Source organism: Rosa rugosa, chromosome 1 (genome assembly GCF_958449725.1).
Source record: "Rosa rugosa chromosome 1, drRosRugo1.1, whole genome shotgun sequence".
Classification (NCBI taxonomy): domain Eukaryota; kingdom Viridiplantae; phylum Streptophyta; class Magnoliopsida; order Rosales; family Rosaceae; genus Rosa; species Rosa rugosa.
The window spans coordinates 15,479,667-15,500,220 of NC_084820.1; the positions used below are offsets into that span (position 1 = coordinate 15,479,667).

A 20,554-nucleotide genomic window follows, 5' to 3' on the forward strand; every position below is an offset into this window, starting at 1 on the left:
GGTGTGCATTAAGTAATTGGGGGTGTGTATATAAAATTTCTCTTAATGTAATCTTAATTTTTTTTCTTGGATAAGTATAGTTGTGTATATAGGTTGACGAGTTATAATTCTAATCCTTTTTTTTTTTTTTGAAATACAAGTCAAATGCATTAGATCAGGACTAAAAAGCCAGAGACTACAAATATTCAAAGATAGAAAATTGGCGGGATAACAACCAAATTCTTATCAAAGCATTGCAAATCATTACAAGACAAATTAAGCTAGCTCACTTCTAAAATGAACATATACACAAAGACTAACTTCGTGTCTTCTAGGGAAAAATTATCAACTAGTCTTCCATCCATCGACACGCAATTGTGGTATGAAATAGCAAAATGCTACTTCCCAACATATAAATAGGGGCCAAATCCTCATACATATGGCCATTTCTCCAGTCCAACTCAGATAATTACCAATTTCATAGAATCATGATATGAATTACGATTGACACTTTAGAGACCGTAAAAAGGTCCAACATCGCCCAAGGAGATCAAACTCTTGGCCCAGGCCAGTCCCTAAAGCACTAAGTAATAAGTCAGGGTGTCAAGACATCCTCCAACCTAGCCCAATTCAAAATAGAATCAGACCTACTTACATGTGTGCATACCGCCTATATCACATACCGCCAAGCATAAGCAACGACCTCATAGGTGGCCCCCGCAACATGGTTAGTCCCTCCTACGACATGCCTCCGGTAGACTGACACCCGAGCTACGTTTCCATGGCGGAGGTCGGCCAGTATATATCTAATCGGGAGGCCACTCTCCCATGCTCTCCAAAAGGGCTTCAAGAGAAGCAATATGTGTATTATGTCCCACATCGGAAATGTAGAATAGAATGAGACTTCCTTTAGCTATAAGAGGAAGTCCTCCCTTTCAAGAAAGGGAGGGATCCATGATCCTCACACTTGTATACTACAAAGGCTACTTGGCCTCACTCATAGTGGAACTTCTAAGTGGACGTAGCCTTGCCTCAAGGGCAAAGTGAACCACTATACATGCTTGTGTCATTTCTCTCTCCCTCTCAACCTTGCCTCATACTTAGTTCCCGTTCCGTATTCTCACACAGAAACAACATGGACCCAGAGGAGGCTGAGCCCATATGATCCAGGCCCAAACAAAGAGGCCCAAACCCTCGCAGAGAGACTGGCTAGAGACGCACACCAGTTGGTATTATATTTATTTTGTATTTTTTTTTCTTTTATTGAGGTAAAGGTAGTTTAATAATAATAATTAAAAAAAAAACAGCAGCAAGACTCGAACACTGCTTGCAAGGGAAGAAGATATAGTATCCAGCAGTGCTGGAGTGCTGGAGTATATGTGCATAACAATTAGTTTTTGCAAAAATATAATATATAACTTCTGTAAGCTATATACAATTTTTTGTTATTCTTCGTAGGCTGCCTCAGGGTCGGCCCTGATATTGCATCATCATTCACTCATGGAGAAAATTGAAAGCATGTTGCTCGACAGATAAACTTGAAACGCACCATAATTAATACCCTGGTTAATGCAGTCTAAACAATGCATACCAAATTTCCTCAAGTCATTTTGGTTTTGGAAAGTTTTTATAGCGTTAAAAACTTGAGTATGTTTCAAGCTTCATACTCAAGTGATAATTCAGAGAGAATTATATATAATTTATTGTGGTTGTGAGTTATTTTCTATTTCTTTTCAAGTCACGTCGAGTTAAAAAAAAAAAGGAAAAAGTCACAAACAGTACCCAAATTTAAAATCATTCTACACTTTGATACTTCATCTTCTAAATATATCACTTTAGTACCTCAACTTATTACTCATGGATAACATTAGTACACACTGTTAATGTACATACATGTACATTTGCAAGCATAATTAGCTATAATGGGCCACGCTCATTGTACCGCCAAAGGTACTAATTCCAACCAAAGGAATGACATGCAGACACACCGCCAGGCGGGCTACAACCTCAGCGTCGGATCACCTCCAGATCACCGCCGACGCGCCGCCACGCGCCGCGCCAAGATAGCATCAGAAGCTTCTGAATCTGGGAACTGAAGCACATCAGTCCCACATCGAAAACAAGAAGGAGGTCAGCCTCCTCCTCACCTATAAAAGGTTCTCTCTTCTCTCGTCATTAATTATGCATTCAATACTTACCTACTGTTACTTTGTCAACATAAATACATTGACTAACTTAGGCATCGGAGAGTTGAAGACCGCCCAACGCGGTCTCCCTCTGACGCCCTTTGTATTTTACTTGACAGGTAGCGGAAGCTTTGAGTGCATCACAAGCATCGATCCGCCCACCGGATCAGCGTTAACAAAGGTTCAGCTACCGCCGAACTTTTAGACATTAACATTGGCGCCGTCTGTGGGAACCCTTGAACAAAAGGTCATCCCACCACAATCACCATGACTAACGGTAGCGGGGGAAATGCTGAGGAGCAGGCGGACCAATCCGCCATTCCCCAACCCTCCGACCCAGCGGTAGGCGTTAACCGCGCGCTATTCACAACACCGGCCAACCCCGGTGTCGAGGCAAATCCAAGCAGCAGCCGCCCGCCGGCCCAAGATCTCGTCACTATGTACGAGCTGGCACTGGCGGATCTTCATAAGGCAAACAGAGAACGTGAGGAGGAGCGCAAGGAGAAGGCTGAGGCTCAAAGACAGTTGGCTACGCTGATGTCACGTTTTGATGAACTAAAGAGGACGCTGGAGGCCACCACCAATCCAGCGCAAAGCGAACAGTCACGTAGCACCAGGCGTAGTCGACCCGGCACTGGCACATTGGTACCGGGGCCAATCATACATATGCAGGTACCGCTGGACCCACCTGAACTTTTGGGGATGGGACCACCGCCCATCCCCCAGCTAATGTTAGAACAGGAGGCGGAATCACTGCCGCGCACCAACCGCTCGGAAGCTAGGGCAAGGACCGAGGGCAATCCACCTGCGTCAAGGCGCAGACAGGTCCAGCGGAATATCCAAGTTGGTTCCGCCGGTGATGCAACCGCCTAGATATTGGAAAGGATGCAACAGCTGGAGCAGATATTAATCCGGGCAGAGTCGGGCGCCCCAGCGCCAACTCAGAATCCACTTTTCGCCTCCAGGCCTGGGCCCTTCACCGCTGCGATTATGCAAGCTGTCAGGCCGGCGTACGCAAAAACCCTAAAAATGTCGCATTACGGCGGAATGTCTGATCCCTTCGTCCACATGGACACCTTCAAGAAAGTCACCAACAACAAGGGGTTTGACGACGCCACCCTGTGTCACTTGTTCAGCGAAACATTGGACGATGAGGCAATGAGCTGGTTTTTCGAATGTCCTCCAGGGTCCATTGACTCATTCCATGCACTATCACACGCCTTCCTCTCTCGGTTCATCCTATTGTCTGCCGGACATCACAACACGAGTCAGCTATTCGGCGTCAAGCAAGGGGCGGATGAATCACTGAAGGCATTCGTCACGAGGTGGCGGGCGGCAGCGTCTCAGTGCCATGACCTAGATAAAACAATGGCATCGGCGGCCTTCAAGCAGGGACTTCTCAAGGGGCCATTCCTCTATCACCTCAACTACAATCATCCTAATGCGGCGTATGACCACGTCATGAGTGAGGCGGTCATCCACGCCCAGGCGGAATTCCTCACATATGGAGAAACCCCACCGCCACCACCAGCAACTCCAACAAAGTCAACACAGCCATCCTCCAGTCACCAGGAAACCGCTACCAAAACCCCTTCAACACCGCCAACTGACAAGAAGAGGGAGTGGCAGCAGGGCCACCACCAGAACAAGCGGCAGAGGGACCAGCACTACAACAAGGGCAACCGCCCAACCCATGGGGATAATCGCAATAAGCAGGCGGAGTCCTCTCAGCGGTATGCAGTGTTTACTGTCCTCACAGCCTCGTATGAGGAGATATACAATCAATGCAAGGATCAGATCCCACCGCCACCCCCGCCAAGGTACCCAAAAACGGGTAAACCAAGGAACACCGGCAAGTGGTGCAAATACCACGAGGACAGCGGTCACAACACCAATAGCTGCAATGCTCTCAAAACGGCCATTGAGACTTTGTATCGTGACGGCAAGATGGAGCAGTTCAAGGTGCGCCAACCACCACCAGTAATTGCCAACGTTGAGACTTTGGGCCGCATCAACACCATCGATGGCGGTGCTCCACTCACCAGCATGTCTCACAAGGCAAGAAAGCGCTATGCACACGCTAATCATCCAAATGAGGTCTGCAACATCCGCTACGAGAGGTCCGCCAAGCTCCCAAAATCAAGTTGGGAACCTATCACCTTCTCAGAGGAGGAGGAGCGCGGAGTGCATTTACCCCACGACGACCCATTCTTGGTTGATGCCATTCTTGGCAAATTCTCAGTGGGGAGAATCTTGGTGGATAGCGGGTCCGCTGTCAACGTCATCTTCAGCGGATGCTACAATCACCTCAAGCGGAACAAGAAGCTACTCCAGGATCACGAGCCACTGCTCAGCTTCTCCGGCGAGGTCACATAACCGCTGGGGTCAGATTACATGCGACTGGTTATTGGCACTAGTTCATGCATGGCGGAGGTACATACGAAATTCATAATTATCGATTGCTTCAGTTCGTATAACGCCATCATTGGGCGGCCGGCACTCAACAAGCTCAAGTGCATCATCGCCGGATACATGCTTCTCATGAAGTTCCCCACGCCCAACGGCACGGGCTGTGTGAGGGGAAGTCAGCAATTGGCACGAGAATGCTATTCAACGACTATAGCGCGGTCAGCACGCCGCCATGAAATCCTGACGGTGGGTAATCAGGCACCGCCACCAAACATCTTTGAGGATCCTAGAGATGAGGAGAAGAAGTATGTGAAGAAGGAGCCGGTCAACCCGGAGACGTCGTTAAAGGTTGTCTGCATCTCGGACGAACACCCTGAGCGGACGATCCGCATAGGCGCCCAGCTAGACCCCCAGAGGTGGCGGCGGAGCTCACTCAATTCCTGCGTGATAACGCCGCCGTCTTTGCATGGTCCTACGTGGACATGCCAGGTATTTCTCCTGAAATTATCACTCACAAGCTGACCATCAAACCCTCCTTTTATCCCATCAAGCAGAAGCGGAGGGCCTTTGATGAAGAAAAGTACCAGGCAATTGGAGAGGAAGTTGCCAAGCTCCAGGGCATTGGGTTCATCCGCCAAGTCATCTATCCCCAGTTAGGGGTGGGCAAAAATGACCGAAAGACCGGAAGGGACCTATCCGGACCGGCCGGTTCGGTCCGGGTTTTAGAAGGAAAATAAGTGTTTTCGGACCGGTTCGGTCCCTATACACTTGGTGGTGGTCCGGTCCCGGTTCATGAAAATAAGTATGTTATGGCCGGTTCGGTCCCTAAATGAACTTGGCGGTCCAGGTTCGGTTCTTGGCGGTTCTTGACTGCATGGACCGGAAAACCGAGCTTATGTACGTGTCGTTCAATTATAGGTTTATTTTTGAAGTATATTGTGTTAGTGTGGATGCCATCACATGTGATTACTGATTAGTTAATAGACCTAAACGGCTAAACTCAATCTCTAACTCGGCCGACTCCGCCTCCAAGGCTCCAACTCTCTCAGTCTCTCACTCTCTCCTCACAATCGATCCGGACTGCTCCTCGGCCGACTCCGCCTCCAACTCTCTCAGTCACAATCGATCCGGACTGCTCGATCTTCCTCAGCCCTCAGTCACTCACTCACTTAGCCCCCAGAAATCGCTAAATCGGTATTCCTCACCTCTGGTCTTCTCCTCGACGTCGCCTCCGGCGGTCCGGCCTCTCATTCTTGGTCTCTTCAGTCTCTCACTCTATCTCTCTCATTCTTTGCCTTTTTTCTGCAGGGAAGAGAAAGATCCTGCTGCACAGAGAAAGAGAGAGAGAAAGATCCGGCTGCACAGAGAAAGAGAGAGAGAGAAAGATCTCGCCGTCGTCCGATACGCCTCCGAGCAAGCCTGGGCCCTTGATTGAGTTCATCAGTTGTCTTCGGTTGCTCGATCGAGTTCATCAGTTGTCTTTGTGTATTCCCTTGATTTGCTTCTACTATTCTATGGAGATCCATACAAGACTACTCTTCTAGCTAGCTCCATCATCAAACCAAAGCCAGATTCCGGTATGTTTCTGCATATAATATAATTCACAGTCTCTTATCCTTGATTCTGTTTGTTTTTTTTTTCTTTCATGTTTAAAAGTGCATATATACATGCTATTTTTTTTTTTTGAGTTGCCATCACTGAAGTTTTGAATGACAGCTTGGAGAATGTGTCTCAGTCGTTTGTTTCCAAGGCAGAGCAGCAGAAAGTAAGGACTTCGTGTTTAGTGTGACTTTCCTGCACATCTTTATATACCCCATGCCTTCAGTTTTGCTTTCTGCATGTTATGCTAATTGGTGTGTATTGTGTGAATAGAATGAGATGATCCAAGACTCGAACTTGTCCAAGTTCAAATCCGAAGTTCAAAGTTCTCAGTGAAATGTGTATGGATGTGTTTTTATAGTTTTACTCTTTCATTTCATTATTTGATCAGAGTTCATGCAATATATAACATTATTAACATATTGGGGGCACCCATATTGATATATGATTATATGCAATTCATAACTCAGACTTGATACTATATTTGTTTTTGTGTTTGAGGTAGAGCTATGAAAATCTCAGATTCTCAGTAAATTCTACACCTTGAAAATTGATGGCAACCTCATCGGATTCAAGTCATACAGTCAGTTCTCATTATGATGGTGATAATGATGAAATGGTTGTTGTTGGGAATGATGGAAATGATGTGTCTCCTTCAACAAGTGCCGCTGCTGGGACCTCAAAATCTGCAAAACCACCAAAACAAGGGCTGCTGCCACTAAGAAAAGCTAAAGGTATATCAATTTATTGCCTTGCTGCCTTTTTTTTGGTTTTTGTTTATATGATGTTGCATTGGTGCAAAGTATAAATGTGTATATAACTATATAATGTATAAATGTGTAATACAATGTCTTTTTAAACTGAATTGTGTAGGGAAAAAAATTTGAAGATGGAGGACTGGAGGAGCAGCTGCATGGCAGCAATTGCATGGAGCAGCTGCATGTCTTTTTAAACTGCTCTTGTTGTCTTGTCGAACATTGTTTCGGTTTTTAATTTGTTATGTTGTTAAGACAATATGTGTTGGTGAACTTGCTGTGTAATTGTGTTGGTTGCTTGCTTTGAATGGTTATTTTGCAAGATGGATTTATGTGCAACCTTGCTGCTAGTGCAGATTGCACTTTGCAGAATGGTTTATTGGTTTTTTTTTTTTTTCAGCATTGCAGCAATGTTGCTAGTTCATAGAATCATATTGCATTACTCTTTATACTCTCTAAACAGAAGCAGGTCAAGCAGCAAAGATTGCCTGGAACCGGAAACCCGAAAAAGGGACCGGTTTTGTCCCGGTCCGGGTTTATCCCGGTCCTTGTTATATGCAACTACGGTCCAGGCCTGAAGTAAGATTTTCGGTCCCGGTTCCGGTCCCGGTCCCTATAAAACAATTACCGGTCCGGGCTGATCCCGGTCCCTGTTTTGTGCAACTGCAAAACCGGCCCGAAGTGGGATTACCGGTCCCGGTCCCGATCCCTGTAAAACCGTGCCGGTCTGGGACCGTGCCCAGCCCTATCCCCAGTGGATCTCCAATTTGGTAATGGTCAAGAAGCCCAGCGGCAAGTGGCGGATGTGTGTCGACTTCAAAAATCTCAACAAGGCATGCCCAAAGGACAGTTTCTCACTACCTCGTATCGATCAGCTAGTCGATGCAACCGCCGGACATGAGCTCCTCAGCATGATGGACGCTTTCTCCCGATCCAATTTGGTAATGATCAAGATGCATCCCGGCGACCAGGAGTGCACCACCTTCACCACCGACAAAGGCCTCTACTGCTACAATGTCATGCCTTTCGGTCTGAAGAACGCCGGTGCAACTTATCAGCGGTTGATGAACGCCATGTTCGCTGAGCATCTGGGAAAAATCATCGAGGTCTACGTGGACGACATGCTAGTTAAGAGCATAAAGGCCAGCGGACATGTGGCAAACCTCAAGATCATAGTAACCATTCTCCTGGCCTATGGTATGCGCCTCAACCCAGAAAAATGTTTCTTTGGGGTCACCGCCAGCAAATTTCTGGGTTACATCGTCAGCGAGCGAGGCATCGAGGCTAACCCGGACAAGGTACAGGCCATCCTTGACCTGGCGGACCCGGAATATAAGGTGGACGTCCAATGCCTCCAGGGCAAGTTAACCGCCCTTTCTCGATTCATCTCCAGACTCACTGATAAGTGTGCCCCATTTTTCAAGCTCCTCAAAACGACTCACAAGAAAGTCATCAACTGGAACCCAGAGTGTTAAGCGGCATTCCAGGGCCTGAAGGAATACCTAGCGGCAGTCCCTCTTCTTTCTGTCCCTATGCAAGGAGAGACACTGTTCATCTACCTAGCGGTATCAGTATCAGCGGTAAGCTGCGCCATTGTCCGGCGGGAAGGCCAGGATGAGCTCCCAGTGTACTACGCCGGCAGAGGCATGAACGGAGTAGAAACAAGGTATCCTCCCTTGGAGCAACTAGCCCTCGCACTCATCGTTGCCGCTAGGCGTCTCCGCCAATACTTTTAGGCTCACACAATCCATGTGCTAACCAATCAACCGCTGAGGCAAGTGATGCAGAACCCTGAACACTCGGGGCGCCTCAGCAAGTGGGCCATTGAGCTCAGTGAGTTCGATATTGATTACAAGCCAAGAACCGCCATGAAGGGCCAGGCAGTGGCGGACTTCATTGCTGAGCTCACCGAGCGTCAACCAGCACCCGGTACCGAGACAGAGCCTGGAACAGAAATGGTCACCACCGCGGAAATAGCTCCCCCACACTCAGATTGGAACCTGCATGTGGACGACTCCTCTAGCACCAAGGCCAGCGGTGCCGGAGTCATCCTGACAGGAGCCGGGGGACTGAACGCAGAGTACGCGTTGAAATTCAACTTCAAAGCTTCAAACAACATGGCGGAGTACGAAGCACTCATCGCCGGCCTACTCCTCGCCATTGACTCAGGTACTGACAGCGTCAACATATTCAGCGACTCCCTATTAGTCGTTAACCAGGTCAACGACAGCTTCCAGGCCAAGGACCAACAGTTAGCGGCATATTTGGGGTACGTCAAGACGCTGCTAAAAAAATTCAAATTTCACACCATCACACAAATCCCCAGGGAGAAGAATGCCAAGGCTGATTCACTGGCAAGACTGGCAACCGCCCAGCCACATCAGAGTCCAGCGGACACAAGAGTGGAGTGCCTTGACAGGCCAAGTATCACAAAGACCCTGGCGGAAATCTTCAACATTGAGGTCAATCCTAGCTGGATGGACGAGATTATCGCATACAAGCGCAGCGGGACGTTGCCGGAGGACAAGATACAGGCACGACAGCTCAAGCGGAGAGCAACCCGCTACAACATCCAGAATGGCAATCTTTACCGCCAGGGATTCACCCACCCCAACCTCCGCTGCCTAACCCCAGAGGAGGGAAGGGTCGTGTTAGCGGAAATCCACGGCGGCGAATGTGGAAACCACTCAGGCGCCAGATCCTTGGCCAATCGCACAATGCGACAAGGCTACTTCTGGCCCACACTTGGTGATGACGCCCGGCGGATTTCGAGGTCTTGCCACAAATGCCAACAGTTTGCAGATCTCCCACATGCACCGGCAGAACCGCTGTCAGTCATCATCGGCCCTTGGATTCACTCCACGTGGGGCCTCGATTTGATGGGAAAATTCCAAACCGCCAAGGGCCAGTTCAAGTACATCATTGTTGCTATCGACTATAACAGCAAGTGGATAGAGGCGGAGCCACTGACGGCGATAACCACAGCCAAGGTAACTCACTTCCTCTGGAAGAACATCTACTGCCGCTATGGTGTCCCACATACAATCATTACAGACAACGGCACGCAGTTCAACAACAAGGAACTCATCTCCTTTACCGCCAACCTTGGCACCAAATTGAGTTTTGCGTCTGTCGCCCATCCCCAAACCAACGGCCAGGTCGAAGCAGCAAACAAGATAATCAAGAAGCTGCTAAAAAAGAAACTCGACGACGCCAAGGGTTTGTGGGCGGAGAAGCTTCCAGAAGTTCTATGGGCCATCCGAACAACTCCAACCTCCGCCACCGGCGAAACACCCTTCTGTATGATGTTCGGAACAGAGGCTGTCCTACCTATTGAGGTCACTCAGCCTACCGCTAGGGTCGAAGGCTACTGCCCAGAGACCAACGGCGACGGCATCAACCTGGACAGGGACCTCCTAGAAGAAAAACGACAAAAGGCCCACTTGCACAACTTACAAAACAAGCAGCGGGTATCGCGTTTCTACAACGCCAGAGTCAAGGCTCGGAACCTCCAACTGGGGGACTGGGTAATGAAGGAAGTCATTCCACCGCCAACAAAACTCCGCCCAACTTGGGAAGGTCCATACAAAATTGTGGAAGTCATTAGCCCAGGCACCTTCTACTTAATGGGCAAGGATGGCGTCACGACGACCCACCCTTGGAATACCGAACACCTTCGGTATTATTACAAATAGTCATCCGCTACCCAGGAGCATCTTGACTTAGCCTAATTTTTGTTCAATATTTAGCTAAGGGAAGCTACCCAACGGGTACTACCCCACTTTTGTACACGCTGATCAATCAGCTATCAATGAAACGAGGAATTATTCAAACCATTGTTCCCAAGTCCAGCACCGAGGGCAACTGGCAACGCCATCAATCGTCAGCGGACCACGTCCGCTACGTGGTGCACTTGGACCAATCTTAATTCCTTTAATGTTTCATTAATTGACAAAAGAAAACTCTAAGTCAAGGTACTAGCGGTACAAACACATCATAACAAACGCAAATTCAAAACTTCATTCCATTGCAAAATACTTGTTACATATTGTTATGCCTCAGCGGCTACAGAAAAAAAAAAAAGAAAAAAAAAAGAGAACACAGTAGAGGTTCCAGCTTCAGGGGTTGCCCTCGGCATCTTCTGCTTCAGCATGCGGCGGCGCAATGGCGCGGCTCGTTTGATCAGACCCTTGGGCTGTGGGACTTGGAGTTTCTATTGTGCCGTCCGCTCGGGTGTGCGCCGCCAGGAAGCCAGCACGTGACACCTCCGACTGGGTAGGAGGAGTCTGCTGGGATCCTTCCGCCGGGCGTGCGCCACTTTCTCCACTACCTGAGCGATCACCTTCTGCGAGGGCAGCGACGACACCTTTCTCCGGCAGGGTACTCTTTGCCGGCGGCACGTCGGGCTGGGATGCTTTTGCGAAGTCGATGGCGCCCTTCCGCTTCAGCATGTCTATGTTCGCTAGGGCCCCAGCCTTCGCCGACTCGGTCAGAGCTTTCTTGTACTCCGCCGACTGTTTGAATGCCTCAACAGCGGCGGCCGCGGCAGTATCCCCTTCAACCCTCAGGCGGGCAACCTGACCCTCTAGCCGCTTCACCTCCGTTATTCTGGTGGCGGATTCCCGCTGCACGATAATGCGCTTTTTGTCCTTGGCGGCTATCCGCTCCTGCATCAGGGCGATGTCCTGCTCCAACTTGGAGACGCGTTCATTCCTCTCCAAGTCCCGCTCGATGGCCACCGTCAGCTTGCCTCGGGCGTCCGCGAAGTCACACTCCGCCTTTGCCAGGCGCCGCTCCACCTCCGCCAGCTTCTCCCTCGCCTCCGCCAGCTCCCTCTGGAGACTTTGGATTTCCTCCCTAAGCTCCCTTTCGACCAGAGGCTGCTTCTTTGCCGCCTCAAACATGTCGTGCAGCCCATCTGATATTTGACCAAACGCTGAGCTGTAGGGAGACTGGTCAATCGTCGTGGGGCGCGAGATCCCCGCTAGGCCGCCGAACCCTAGCCGTTCGCACAGGTGAAAGAGGAACTCCCGCTCACCATCCGTCATAAACTCCGCATACGCGGCAAATGAATCCAAGTCACTGGCGGCGGGCGCCTCCCCCTCCACCACGGCAGTTTTCGACGGAGCTTGACTGGCCTTCTTCTGCTGACGGACCTCGACTGTCTCCACATCCTCCCCCTCTTCCTCGTCGGGAGAGTCAATCTGCTGGCGCTTCCTCTCAAGAGCCTTTGGGTTCCCGGCAGCGGCCCTCGTCACCCTCGCCGGCGGCTCCTCCCTGGGCGCGGCGGCAGTCTCTGCCGGCTACACCGCCCTTTCTTTATGGAGACCACGCCTGTTGGCGGGTACCCTCTCCTTTTGCGAAGCCGCTGTTGTGGCCCCCTTTTTCCCGCCGCCCATGGAGACCCCCGCCTGGACGACAGGCAGGCCGTCGTCACCAAGATGGGAGTGGTGCGGCATTGGCAGCACCACGGGAACCTCAGATTGGCTCAGCGCCAGTGTCTCAGGGTTCACCAGAGTCTTCTGGGCTGCCAGACCCTCGGCATACATCGACTCCAGGAAGTTGTCAACCTCCGCACGATCCATCGCTTTTTTGAAAGCGTCGCGACTGCGAGTGTTACCCGGCGGATGTTCTAAAAAAAAAAAAAAAAAAAAACCAGTCAGCCTACGGTACTTATTATAAAAAAAGCGCTATGGCGGAGATTTCTTACCAACGGAGCGAGTTAGCCGCTGATCGACCAGCAACTCCCAACCGGTCAGAAGTCGGAAGTCCAGCAAGTTGCGGTTCCGCCAGCAAACTCTGATCCGTGCTACGCGACACTCTTCTTCGCGCGTTAGGTTATACCGCAGTCCCGCTGCACAAACACAATAGTCGTTAGTAAAAATACTAGTCTGCAAATACAAGAACCCGCCAACTACGTTCAGCGGAAACCGGTTACCAACCTCGGATGGGTTGGAACTCCGACTTAATCCTAAACGTCGGCCCTTCCTCGTTCGACCCAGCCTGATACTCCCACCCCTCTGTGGCGACGCAGAAGGTCCCCCGCCAGTAGGACATAGAATCCCTTAGATTCTCGATCAGCTTGGGCGCTCCCTGGCGGCGGCTCAAGTTCACTTGCCCTCTGCAACCCTGGCGCTTCACGTAGACCAGCTCGTAGAAGTGAAGCACCTCCGCCACAGTAGGCCCCTCACATCCGGACAACCGCCACAGAGAGTTTAGCGCAAGCATCAACCGCCACATGTTGGGGCAAATTTGACCGAAGGCAAGGACAAATTCGCACACCAGGATTTGAAGATTTGGAACCAGCGGGAGTGTCACTCCTTGGCGGAATATCGCCTCATGCACGGCGGCAAACCCCTTTGGGAGAATCGACGCCTTCTCATCCGCCGTCGGCGGGTGCAGCTTCACCGAACCCGGCAACCGGAACATCCGCTTCAACTGAGTGACGGCGGCGGCATTCATCCGCCCTCCTGCCTCGTCAACGGCGGTGCCATCCTGGAGGAACCACGCTGACTCAGCGTCCTCCCCCGCTGCTTCTTCTTCCCCAGCGGAGCCGCTGGCAGCGCTGTTGCTTGCCAACCGCTCGTCGCGCCTAGCTTTGGCCGCAGCGGCCTCACCCGCCCTAGAACTCTCTGGACGTGAAGCACGACCCATGGCTACTTCCCAAGGTATGGTCTGTAGCGGCTCAACCTCTAGCGGTTCTGGCAGTGAGGTTCCTGCATGGGCAGACGGACGCAACGAGTCAATAAATATTTTGTCCGCCGCGCTGAACGACACGTCAGACCTGGAATCCTCACTGCTCGAAATCTCTATGACGTTAGCCATCCCAAACCCTAAAACCCACACTAGTTAGCACAAACACAGATCTAGCCTATTCTTACATCAATTATCGCCAAGAACATCAGCAACAATACCCAGAAAACACCAAAACAAGAACAAACAACCCGCAGACACTTAACCCAGATTTGACCATCTAGTAGACCCAGAAATCCCAACTGTGTCAAAAACACCAAAACCCACTTTACACACTCGAACACCCCAAAATAAAGAAACGCAAAAACTGACAGAAGCAAACACACACAAATTCAATGGAACAGGGATGAGATTTCGAGCACCAACCTCAAACGTTAAATCTTTGGTGTGATTGAAGGCGCTTGTCCTAACTGGTGGAAGCCTCGTCCCCAAGATCCGATAACTCTAACAGCTTTCGTCCCACAGAACTCTTTTCGCAAATCGCACAGAGCTTGAAGACGACGACTCAGGTTTGAAGTTTTCACAAAATGTCAAATCTCGCTAAAGTTCCCCCCCTTTATGTCAACATCAGCGCGTTCTCAGCCGTTCGCTCAAAAACGACATCACATACCAGCCGTACACGTGTCGCCAGTCTCCACTTACTCTCCGGATTAACCGAGGCGTCGCCTCGGTTACGAAATCCATAATTACTATCATTAATGGCGAGAAGACGGCCAGGCTTAGGGGACAGGCCTCCGCACGCTAACCCTCTACGGGTTGGCCACGTGTCACCCACCACCAGACGAAGCGTCTAGTGGAAGTAACCACTTGGGATGAGTTCACCAACCGTCTGAAGTCTCCGCTGAGCGAAACCCCGCCAGCGGAACTTCTCCCTTGTCATCTTCCAAGTGATGAAGTCTCCGCTGAGCGAAACCCCGCCAGCCGAACTTCTCCCTTGTCATCTTCCAAGTGATGAAGTCTCCGCTGAGCGAAACCCCGCCAGCGGAACTTCTCCCTTGTCATCTTCCAAGTGATGAAGTTTCCGCTGAGCGAAACCCCACCAGCGGAACTTCTCCCTTGTCATCTTCCAAGTGATGAAGTCTCCGCTGAGCGAAACCCCGCCAGCGGAACTTCTCCCTTGTCATCTTCCAAGTGACGAAGTCTCCGCTGAGCGAAACCCCGCCAGCGGAACTTCACCATCCCAATCTTTCCAGCGGGGAACCTTCCGCTACAAAACTTCTAGCGGAACCTTCTGGTCATCTGGAAAACAGCGTACGATTGCTCAGAGCAATACCGCTCAATAACATACCGCTAAGCACGTCTACTGGACACTGCTTCCTGCTACAGTCAGCGGGGGGATATCCGCCAGCGGCGGATCCCAAGGCCACGCCTCACTCTGACAACGACCGCCAAGCGGCGTTACGGTCAGACGGTCCCTACGGGACACGGGGACTTGTCAACAGTCTACGACGGCCCTGATCAGGCACGTTGACCCCCGTCACTCGGGTACTAAGATTGGGCTCGCTACCCAACACCCTCTGCTCCGTGCAGCTCCCCCTCAAAAAACAATTCGCCGACCATCCGGAGGTCTACCTTGGCCGGAAAGTGGGGGACTCCCTGGGGGGCCTAGCAGGGGCCCACCCGAAAGGGTATAAAGCATTTTCTCACTAAATCCATGGTTGACAACGCATTGACGCTAATTATGCTCTTGCAAGTCTAGCGGAAGAAAACGCTTCAAACCGCCGAACAACTCCCCAACCAAGATTGCCCTCCTTGACTGGGGACTTGGGGGACTTGTACATACATGTACATTTGCAAGCATAATTAGCTATAATGGGCCACGCTCATTGTACCTCCAAAGGTACTAATTCCAACCAAAGGAATGACATGCAGACACACCGCCAGGCGGGCTACAACCTCAGCGTCGGATCACCTCCAGATCACCGCCGACGCGCCGCCACGCGCCGCGCCAAGATAGCATCAGAAGCTTCTGAATCTGGGAACTGAAGCACATCAGTCCCACATCAAAAACAAGAAGGAGGTCAGCCTCCTCCTCACCTATAAAAGGTTCTCTCTTCTCTCGTCATTAATTACGCATTCAATACTTACCTACTGTTACTTTGTCAACATAAATACATTGACTAACTTAGGCATCGGAGAGTTGAAGACCGCCCAACGCGGTCTCCCTCTGACGCCCTTTGTATTTTACTTGACAGGTAGCGGAAGCTTTGAGTGCATCACAAGCATCGATCCGCCCACCGGATCAGCGTTAACAAAGGTTCAGCTACCGCCGAACTTTTAGACATTAACAGTTAATAACACCGTCAACTTAAGTATCATGTAGCTTTCTGCCATGGGTATTTTTGTTCATTTATGTTTTCCCATCAAAAATTCCATGGGAGAGTAAAATTCCTTTCTTTTTGCTGAAAATAAAATATGTCAATCAAGGAAAATATTATATTTGGGTTTATGGAAGACCAATTTAAGTTATTGTATGGAAAATTTTGCCTCATTGCTATGATCCCAGTAAACAGAATAATTAAATTGAGAAGAGGTGAAAGATTTATCATTTTTCAGCCTGCTAATCCACAATTATTGCTATGATCCCATTAAACATAATAATTAAAATAAGAAGAGGTGAGAGATTTATCGTTCTTTATCCCGCTAATCCACAAATAGAGAGTGGCCTGGATGAGATCAGATTGTCTGCTAGCTTTATTAATTGTTGATTCTATATCATCTTATCTTAGCTCTTCAAGTGTAATTTGTTGGGTAGATACTGATTTTCTTTGAAGTTTTGGGCTTTGAGCCTTTCCCCTTTTAATTAAAGAACTCTTCAGACAAAAAAGGAAAAATCTTGTTCAATTCATTATGCATAATCAATTTCAGTACCAATCATAGCATATTGTCTAGTAGAGTTGTAAAAGTTGATAGAAACTTTTAGGATCTATGATTGTTGTAGTTATTTGCTTACTTTTTAAATATAGATCCATGGTTGTTTGGTTTTCTCGGCCATGAAGAAGGATGTAGCAAATGTTTTTGTTATTTTTTGATTCTTTAATAAAAATAAATGTGAATTCCTTTCAAAGAAATAATATGAACTAACAGAGTGGGTTTTTGTTAAGTGGCAAATACCATGAGATTTATGGTGGGAAAACATAAATAGACAAAAGTACCCATGACAGAAAGCTACATGACACTTGAGTTAACGGTGTTATTAACAGCGTGTATGAATGTTATGCATAAGTAATAAGTTGAGGTACTAAAGTGATATATTTAGAAAATGAGGTACTAAAGTGTAGAATGACTTTAAGTTGGGATACTGTTTGTGACATTTTCCCTAAAAAAAAACAACACACATTATGGTAAACTTTATACACACCATATACCTGATTAGGACCTAACTGTTTCTTCTGCAAATTGCATAAGCTTGTCTTATAATTTTCCTTTGTTCATTTTGAATTCGAGCAATTTGTAGTTAAGTAAATAGCTTTTGTGCATTATATTTGTGACAAATCACGTTTTCTTGCCATTCGTGAGCTTAAATAAAGCATGTTTTGCAATGGTCCGACATTAATTTTGAACCACTTATAAATTCCAAATTATCTATTCACAATGAAATTTACGTAATAGTGAGTCATGCGTTTGCTTTGTTTTCTCTTGTGAGTGACGTCATATTTAGTATGATTAATACACATCTAATATTAAAACATACAATACATAGCTTGATGGGGTCTAAGACCCAGTTTTACAACTGCGGACATACTCGATCAAGGACCTTGATCAAACTCCCTTAAAAGGGTTCTAACCAAAGCTGTTTTACAACTGGTACAACATACGTTACACTTTTTTTTTTTTAACTTTTTTTAAAATTTAAAGAGGATCAAAGGATTTCACTCCTATCCCCATGGTGACTCGAACCCATGACCTGGATTTTAGGTAATGGGTGCTCTAACTACTGAGCTAATAGTATACATAGTTAAACAGGCACAACCATAGCTAAGTTTGACAAAACTTGGACGGATTAACCATAGAAAAAACCCTACGACTTGTAACTAGTCTAGTTCACAACCACAACCGGAGGTGCTGGTTCTTCCTTGCTTGTTTCATTTTCTTCCTCCCCTAGATAGCTACATGTGAGTACATATGCTCGATTTGCTTGTTCCTCCCAGTCCGTTCGAAGTAATGCCACTACCATGATCCCAAAGCAAACCATTTGGGCCGCAAGTAAGCCCAACCACAGGCCCAATAAGCCCAACTCCAGCCCAAAGCCCAACACAAGGGCCGCAGGCAATCCCACACCATAAAACGAGCCAAAGTTTATGTACGCAGCCAAAGTTGGCCGTGCACAGCCTCTCAAAACTCCACAGACGGTGGTCTGGGGGCAGTTCCCGAGCTCACAAAGCCCTACCACCGGCAAGACCGACGCCACCAGCGATATAATGGCCTGATCAGACGTGAACATTCCCCCCCAAACGTTGCGCATTCCGATCATGAAACTCATGGCGACAATGCCTGTGAAAATAGCACATGCCAGTGCAACTACAGACGCCATCAGAGCTTGCTTCGGTCTGTCGGCCCCCAACTCGTTCCCCACCCTAGTCGACACGGCCTGGTTCAACGAGATAGGAAACTGATAAATCAATGCGGTCATCTGGATCAGTATTCCCACGGTGGCCACAGCCTCGGGTGCATTGACAAGAAGTCCAGAGAAAACAATCATGATCTCATACCACCACCACTCTAAACACACCGACGCGCAACTCGGAAGCGCCAGACTGAAAATGGGGCTCCAGTCTTCATAGTGTCTAAACGACGCACAGTCTCGCCAGAACCATAGAGAATTCACAGTAAGATGGCCAGAAAAAAAGAGATAAACCAGAAGAGACATCATGATATTGAAGTCGGCCAAGCAACCGGCGAGTGCAATCCCTTCCAGGCCAAGGTCAAGACAGTAAACGGCGACGTAGTTGGCTGGGATGTGAACGGCTAGCGAAAAGGCAGTGCTGAGCGTAAAAGGGCTGGTGACTTTCTGGCTCCTTAGGTAAATTTTAATGGGGTGGATGAGGGACTGAAACAAGAGGGTTGGGATGGAGAATCTGAGATAGGCAATGGCTATGGATGAGATGGATGGGTTTTGGCCAGAGTGGATAAGGACAGATTCGAAGTTATACCACAACAAAGTGACGGGCATGCAAAGGATGAGTAGGAGAACTATTGTCCTCTGTAGAGTGTGTGACAGAAGACAGCCGTTACGAGCACCAAATGCTTGTGAAGCGATTCCATCCATCCCGGTAGCGAGACCGGAGATGAAAGAGTATCCGGTGATGTTTGCAACACCTATGGCGAGGCTTCCTCCTGCCAGAGCAGATTTCCCAAGCTTCCCCATGAAAAACATGGAGATGGCTGCCTTTGAGTAGTTTAAGAGGCCGGATAAGATCATGGGGATGGCAAGAGTGTACAGTGCCTTAATTTCGTCAAAAACCTGGTGATGAAATAATTCAAAGGACTGAGTTAATTCAAGGACAACATGCATGGTACAAGACAAGGGTAGCGTCATATGGTACTGACCACAGTGGTGATTTTGGGGCGTTGGGTAACGAGCCCCTCTTGCTCCTCTTCTTCGTCCGACCATGGAAGTTGGAAGTCTCGGCATAGTTGATCTTCTAGGGCCAGTTTGATCCCGTCCTCCTTGTTGCGGAATAATGAGTTGGGAAACAGAGTTTCAGGCTTACCTGAAATAACCTGATTATCATTATTAGGCATCTTGATGAGACGCATCTTGATGAGAGGATTGAAAGGGATTTGGGTGTTGGTAGATCTGAGAAGGAATTGAAAAGGATGATACTCAAATTATGGAGAAATAAAAGAGGTTGATTGATTTCTCCGGATCTCTCAGGAATGTTAATTATTTTTATGAAAATAATAACATTCCTTTTCTAGGCTTTATCCCTCTTGATCGATGCTCTATATCTCAATGCATTGAAGCAGTAGCTCTACTGACACTTATTTATAGCATAGGTTTTACTTCTTATACTGTCGAGTAAATTTCTTTACTTGCTATGGATACTTGACAAGTTTTGTCTTTGTCTTTGGAGGGTTGGTCAGGGTTTAGTGATGGTGAATAGGAAGGTAAAAGTAGCCATGCAGGCCAATTCGTCGTTTTCGCCAAGAGACCGACGAATGGCTGGATTCTCAGCAGTTCATAGCTAAATCACACGCATTTCATACGTCTTCTGGGTTTGTGTGGCAAACTGACAGTCCATCCATATGCTCTGTCTGTGCTGGAAAAAAAACTTTTCGAGTATAATCAAACTCAATCGACTCAATGACAGTTATGATCACAATATATGTGAGTCAGAAAAACGAGAATTATGAGTTAAGCAACTCTTAGCATGAAAATAAATACAAAAATAATGAAAAGATCTCTTATTTTATTCTTCTTTGTTCAAGACTTCAAGTACACATAATAACTCATAATATATTGAAATTGATTTCTTTTTGGGTCCAAACTGTCCCAGTTATTTTAGCAACAAATTTTGAAAATCTTGTCATAATCTAGATAATAATGGTAGATGCAGAATTTTTCAAAATCAGTCTCTTAATAACTTGAATTTACAAAAAAAAATTTGTTTATATTCTCTAACCTAAATAAGCGCTCTAATTTATTAATTAATTTTTATTATTAAGTTAAAAATCTAGTTAATTTTTTTCTTAAAAAATAAAATTGAATGTTAATTCTTATTTAGGTCATGATTTTCTTGATTCCTATTTGAATTAATCATTATTATTGTCATTATATTTCTTGTCAATTTATCGTTACTTTTACCTTTTTAGTTTTTTTTTTTTTTTTTTTTCCTGAGTCATGCCTAGGGCTGTAAATAGGCTCGATAC

General features: G+C 47.8%; 1 protein-coding gene across 1 annotated transcript; it reads right to left on the minus strand.

Annotated features, from left to right (window-relative positions):
• Positions 1 to 17,720: 17,720 nt before the first annotated feature.
• Positions 17,721 to 19,441, minus strand: LOC133711600 (protein DETOXIFICATION 49-like). Its single transcript, XM_062137726.1, has 2 exons — positions 19,232 to 19,441; positions 17,721 to 19,145 (listed from the first exon to the last, which is right to left on the minus strand). The coding sequence occupies exons 1-2, from the start codon at positions 19,439 to 19,441 to the stop codon at positions 17,721 to 17,723; spliced, it is 1,635 nt and encodes a 544-aa protein (XP_061993710.1).
• Between the last annotated feature and the right edge of the window lie 1,113 nt (positions 19,442 to 20,554).

Coding starts and splice junctions, on each gene's coding strand:
- LOC133711600 (XM_062137726.1), bottom strand. CDS start 19,441: ATGCGTCTCATCAAGATGCCTAATAATGATAATCAGGTTATTTCAGGT. Junction 19,146..19,231: donor GCCCCAAAATCACCACTGTG/GTCAGTACCATA, acceptor TTTCATCACCAG/GTTTTTGACGAAATTAAGGC.